At 41.2% G+C, this 6,334-nt stretch overlaps 1 protein-coding gene across 1 annotated transcript; it reads right to left on the bottom strand.

Moving 5' to 3' along the window:
• Window positions 1–471: 471 nt before the first annotated feature.
• Window positions 472–5,000, bottom strand: gem (GTP binding protein overexpressed in skeletal muscle). The gene is made up of 4 exons (XM_034173554.1): window positions 4,560–5,000; window positions 1,563–1,639; window positions 1,266–1,470; window positions 472–1,180 (listed from the first exon to the last, which is right to left on the bottom strand). Exons 1-4 carry the CDS (start codon window positions 4,906–4,908, stop codon window positions 897–899), a joined length of 915 nt encoding a protein of 304 aa, XP_034029445.1. The 5' UTR covers window positions 4,909–5,000; the 3' UTR covers window positions 472–896.
• Between the last annotated feature and the right edge of the window lie 1,334 nt (window positions 5,001–6,334).

The following is a 6,334-nucleotide window of genomic DNA, read 5'->3' as shown; positions in this document are numbered from 1 at the left end:
TGAACATTAGGTCAAGACAAAGTAAATACATTATGTTAATTAGAGCATAACATTTCTATATGTATTTTTTATTTATTTATTATTCATTTAATACTTTCTGTAATTGTAAAATGTATGTTGACTATTACTGTATACTTTTATTTGTTAATTTAATTTTATTTTTATCTTTATGCCAAATATTAAAATAACACCCCCCACCCCCACCCAGGGTTTTTACCATCATAAATTCAACATGGCTAAATAAAAGTTAGCTGTTAGCAGTTGCATCAGCTACACATATTAGCAGTTTAGCGTGATCACATTTAGCTTTTCAGCTAGCCGACTGGTGGCTAATGAAGCTAACTTTTAGCTTAGCTGTACCCACCACTGCTGCGAAGTACATTAAATTATGTAAGAAGTCATATTTATTCACAATAAGTAGAAAATACAACATATCATAAATAAAAAGAAAGTAACTACTTGATCGTAACAAACAAAAAAATTTTAAAGAATACGTTTTTCGTCGTCACTATTTTACAACTGGTGAACTTAGCACTTGCGCTCAACAATTTGACAGGAATGAGAACAAAAGAAACACAGATGAGGAAAGAGAAATGTGCAACACATATTATGACTGTTCAAAAGCAGAAACACATTTTGTCAGCTGGTGTTCTGTTAATCTCAGACATTTGTACTGCACAGATTTAACATCTGTGCAACAGAAACTGAGGCCTCATTGTCCAAATCTCCAAAGAGTCTCATTCAGAATGCTGGTGGCGACTGTGCTGGTGATGAGGTATGAACACAGTGAGAACCGGCTTTGAACCAGCCATCTGCTAAAAGGCCTTTGGCTTCTGGCACATGTCCATATGTTGCAACTGCTGCGCAAAGCCTTAAAACACGAATGTGTTAAGTTCCTACAGTACAGAGAGATTATGGCAGGACTTTGACTTCAACCAGAAAGCCATACTTGGATTGTTCTTTGCCACCATCTTGTTGAGGAAACGCTTGGCCTTCATAGGAAGGCTCTCTCGGCGTGAATTAGAACTGATATATTGCCGGCGCTTGTTGGCTTCCTTAGAGTCTCTTCGCAGACGCAGCTGGCGCACTATGCCATGGAAAGCTTCCCAGACATTGTGCTGCATGGCGGCGGAGGTTTCAATAAACTTGCAGTCGTACACTGCAGCGCATGCACGACCCTCTGAAACAGGCAGAACACAATAAAGTCGCACATCTGCAGGAGTATCAAAGTTCAACAGTGCAGAAAAATCATCTGCTGCACTCACCGCTGGTAGACACCTCTCGGCGTCGCACCAAATCACACTTGTTTCCCACCAAGATGATGGGTGTGTGGTGGGCAGGGTGGTAACGGCGCAGGGTTATCCGAAGCTCTGATGCCCGAAGGAACGAGGCTCGGTCGGTAATAGAGTACAGCAACAAGTAGGCGTCGCCCGTCTGCATGTAGTGTTCGAGAGCCCACTCGCTGTCAGCCTGTCATGTGCAAACAGGAAACACATACAGTACTTACACGTGCATACAGGCTGACGTGAGTCACAGCATTTTTATTTATTTTTTTATGTCACCTCTGCATCCCAGGAGTCAAGCAGAGTTAATGTTGCCAGCTCGCCATCCACTTCTACTGACTTTTCACTCACTTCATCTGAAATGATGTAAAAGCAAGCATGAGAACAACTGGAGGCCAATAAGAAGCAAATCTGTGGTGGCTCAAAAGATTTTTTCTTTTTTTTTGCTGGCTGGGATGGGGGGGGGGGGGGGGGGTGTTGGTGTTCAGTCCATGGCTATCAATGTAAACTTCAAGTGCCTACTATACTTATGTTGCCAAATCACAGAAACAAGATACAACATATAGAGCTATCAAGCAAAATGCTGAGCAAATGTTCAAAATTCATAATCACCTTGTTGACATAACAGAAATGCAAATTTGGAAAACTTGCAGGCAGAAAAACAGAAGGAAAAAAAAAAAATCACACTGCTAACAAATGACAGCTACTCTCCTGTAGGCGGGGCTATTCTCCTTTACTCTTTCTGAATATTTGGAATGTAATCCACATCATGTTTCTCCAGTCTGGATGAAACCAGAGCCTGAAATGATCCACTTTAATTATACTAGCAATAACGAAGTAAACAGCATAATGGGAAAAATATAAACACATCTCGTTTTTTGATCTGAACTCTATCAGCTGATCCCATTGCTATGCATTTAAAAACAAACAAAAAACACTCTAGTGGCAGCTGGGGGTGCTGTAGAACCAGATTAGTCAGACATTGTAACAGTGAATTTTTGTGGGGTTGTTGGGGGTTTATCCCCATGTAGACTCACCTTAGAGCAGTCTATGCTCATTAGGCTGTGTAAGTTTGGCAATGGCCAAATTTATTTTAAAATGTTTATACATCTGGCTGCAATATCGCGAATTTACCCCAAAATTTGATAGTTTTCTATTCAGGTTAGATTTACATTTTATCAAGTTTTGTTACCAGCTAACAATCTAAAGATGCATGTAAACATGAACTCATTGGCAGCAGTAAAAAAAAAAAACTACGAGGTCTGTCAATAAAGCAACGGTCCTTTTTATTTTTTTCAAAAACTATATGGATTTCATTCATATGTTTTTACGTCAGACATGCTTGAACCCTCGTGGGCATGCGTGAGTTTTTCCACGCCTGTCGGTGACGTCATTCACCTGTGAGCACTCCTTGTGGGAGGAGTCGTCCAGCCCCTCGTCGGAATTCCTTTGTCTGAGAAGTTGCTGAGAGACTGGCGCGTTGTTAGATCAAAATTTTTTCTAAACCTGTGAGACACATCGAAGTGGACACGGTTCGAAAAATTAAGCTGGTTTTCAGTGAAAATTTTAACGGCTGATGAGAGATTTTGAGGTGATTCTGTCGCTTTAAGGACTTACCACGGTGCGAGATGTCGCTCAGCGCTCTCAGCCGCCGTCGTCAGCCTGTTCAAGCTGACCTTAACCTCCACATTTCAGGCTCTATTGATCCAGGACGTCGTGAGAGAACAGAGAAGTTTCAGAAGAAGTCGGTTTCAGCATTTTATCCGGATATTCCACTGTTAAAGGAGATTTTTTTAATGAAAGACGTGCGGACGGGTCCGCGCGTCGGGACGCAGCCGATGCGGTGCGGCGGCACAGGAAAAACACCTCCGTGTTGATAACCATTTGTAAAATCCAGGCGGCTTTTGATGGCTTTCAGTGGAGTGAGTATATGAGAAATTGTTCAACAGCAGGACATGTTCCAACTTGTCCTTAAGGCTTTCAACAGAGGTGTTTTTCCTGTGGCGGAGCGTCGCGTCGCGACCCGTCCGCACGTCTTTCATTAAAAAAAATCTCCTTTAACAGTGGAATATCCGGATAAAATGCTGAAACCGACTTCTTCTGAAACTTCTCTGTTCTCTCACGACATCCTGGATCAATAGAGCCTGAAATGTGGAGGTTTTCAGCTTGAACAGGCTGATGACGGCGGCTGAGAGCGCTGCGCGATGTCTCGCTCCGTGGGAAGTCCTTAAAGCGACAGTATCACCTCAAAATCTCTCATCAGCCGTTAAAATTTTCACTGAAAACCAGCTTAATTTTTCGAACCGTGTCCACTTCGATGTGTCTCACAGGTTTAGAAAAAATTTGGATCAAACAACGCGCCAGTCTCTCAGCAACTTCTCAGACAAAGGAATTCCGACGAGGGGCTGGACGACTCCTCCCACAAGGAGTGCTCACAGGCAAATGATGTCACCGACAGGCGTGGAAAAACTCACGCATGCACACGAGGGTTCAAGCATGTCTGACGTAAAAACATATGAATGAAATCCATATAGTTTTTGAAAAAAATAAAAAGGACCGTTACTTTATTGACAGCCCTCGTATATTGTTAGTAAACTACACAATATGAAACAATAACACATGAATGAAAGTGCTTTCAAAAGGCATCACATTTTAATTGTACTAGTGCTTTGTACTAGGTACTAGGGGTCCACAGGTTCGAGATTAGGTAAGTGATATGTCTGGTTGATTAATGGTTATCAATGTTCATTGTTCACTGCCGTTAACTAATATCCCTAATTAGTCCTATCAACCTTCTGTTTTCACAGCGTTCATCCTTGACCCAAAATATAAGTATACCAAATGGAAAATGTCAGCTCTCCCCAGTTTCTCCGTGATTGAAGTTAGACACCTATACACCTAGAGACCACTTCACTTTTAATATATGGAGTTCAGTAGATTGTTGAAATTCAATTTACACTTTACTTATAAATTAATAGTGACTTCAAAAATATATCAGAATCAGAATAGCTTTTAATTGTCAAGTATCCACAGAATGGGAATTTGACTTGGGTTTGAGTGCACTCATATAAATATACACTAAACACTGAATAATTCACAGTAATAAAATGTGTAAGAAAAATAAATGTGCAATAAGAGAAAAAGAAAAGGATGTGTGAGACAGACCAGATTGACGTTAAACTGCTATGGTAGATGAGTTAGTGAGTTTTGATATAAAACAAAGTCTTGTTTTCTAAATAAATTAAAATTATATAACTTTTGTACTGTGTTTCTCACCTCCACAGAGCTCGCAGTCATCACTGTCCATGCTGTCCGCGGCGCCGGCAAAGATGCTGACGAAAGCCGTCTTACCGACCCCGCTGGCTCCCAGCAGGACCACCCGGTACGGAATCCCGCCTCCCAACGGCTCCCCGGCGGAGTCAGTGGAGATGACCGAGTCTGAAGACGACCAGCAGCTCCCGTCAGACTCCCAGGCGGAGCTGGCGCACGACTTGGAGCGGGAGATGCAGGCGGGGACCCGGGCGAGGAGACTGTCCCGGAGGAGGTGGCTGCCCGGGTCGCAGATGCTCCACCGATGAAGCTCCGTGTGCAGGCGGAGGCTGTGCCGCCGCACGCTGGAGAGCATGGCGGCGGTTAAACAACGGGACGGGATTTAACGGTTATAACCAGTAACCTCCACGGAGGAAACCGTTCAGGAGAGGAAAAAAAAAAAAAGTATTTTCTCGCTGCTTTACATCTTAAAAAATATGGAATTAACAGACCTTCCTAACGTCAGTTTGCACAACTAAATTATTCCCCCCAAAAACACAGCTTTGCACGATGAGCATCACTTTAAAATACATACATACATATTATCTATCTATCTATCTATCTATCTATCTATCTATCTATATATATATATATATATATATATATATATATATATATATATATATATATAATTTAAAATAATAATTATGTTGTTAATCCAAGAACAACATTCTCGGTGTTTTTACGATACAAAGTCAGAATAATATCCAGAATAATTTTGGGGTTTCATGCTGTTTATATACAGGAGGTGGAGGAGGAGGAGGAGGAGCAGGAGGAGGTCATAAACCATCAAACACATTTGAAGACATTAGTTTACATACACCAGGATAAAATCTTTTCAACTTATTTCTCCCAACTCCACATATTCCGTTTTAACAAACAATGTATGTTAGTCAATTATAATTACAAAAAGTAGTGACAGAATCTTTTTTTTGTTCTAGTTTTTCTTCACCATGTCAAATTTTCAGTCGCTCAACAGTATAGACAGAATGGAAGGTTTCAAAAATTTTTAATTGAATTCAAAAATAAAAGCTAACTGGGGAATCTTTGGCTGTATTTAAATATCGACCCCTTGAACCTGCAGTGCCTGCTGTGAGGAGCTGGGGGATCTAAAGAATTAAGCCAATAATACCCAGAACAAAATGTTGCATCTCTACAAGGTTCCTCTTAAAAAGGCACCTCTAAAAGATTCATGGGACCACAAGCAGTGGGACAAAAATATAAGCAGCGTGGGATTGTACAGACATCACTGAAAAATGAGGCCCAAATTAACAAACCTAAAGGTCCAACAGAACCTCAGGATCACAACTAAGGAACTGATGAAGTTGTTGGCGTTAGTTATTTTCCCTTTCGTATGGCTAGCATACTGGCATAGTATGTTTCTATGCTTTTTACTCTTTTAATTAATTTTATTAGGAAAAGGAGCGGGCCGCGGCCTCAACTTTATCTAAATTGTGGGTCCTTTAGTGAAGCTTAGGGCTAGTGGCTGGCAATCACCTTAGTATTTCTTTTGTTTTTCTTGTTACTTAATGCTGACAAATTATACTTTATTTGTTGCCTTTCTGATACCTGATGGCTTTTTTTTCTCCCTCCATTTGAGGTGCAGCTCCATCCAGAGATGGGTGTGGTGTCTGCTTTGGAAAACCTCCTGTCCTGTGCACCAGCAACATTTCCTCTATATTTTTTTTTTAATAGTTTTGTAATTCGTGTCTGTAGCACGGCCCAAGCAGAGGGTCACACCT

The sequence above is a fragment of the Thalassophryne amazonica genome, chromosome 7, assembly GCF_902500255.1.
Source record: "Thalassophryne amazonica chromosome 7, fThaAma1.1, whole genome shotgun sequence".
NCBI classification, from domain to species: Eukaryota; Metazoa; Chordata; class Actinopteri; order Batrachoidiformes; family Batrachoididae; genus Thalassophryne; species Thalassophryne amazonica.
This window is presented reverse-complemented; position numbering and strand designations above follow the sequence as displayed.

Excerpts from the sequence above, each read along its gene's own strand:
- gem (XM_034173554.1), bottom strand. The coding sequence starts at position 4,908 with ATGCTCTCCAGCGTGCGGCGGCACAGCCTCCGCCTGCACACGGAGCTT. Across the intron at positions 1,640-4,559 it reads TGACTGCGAGCTCTGTGGAG|ATGAAGTGAGTGAAAAGTCA; the intron begins GTGAGAAACACA and ends ACATCATTTCAG. Across the intron at positions 1,181-1,265 it reads CCGAGAGGTGTCTACCAGCG|AGGGTCGTGCATGCGCTGCA; the intron begins GTGAGTGCAGCA and ends TGCCTGTTTCAG.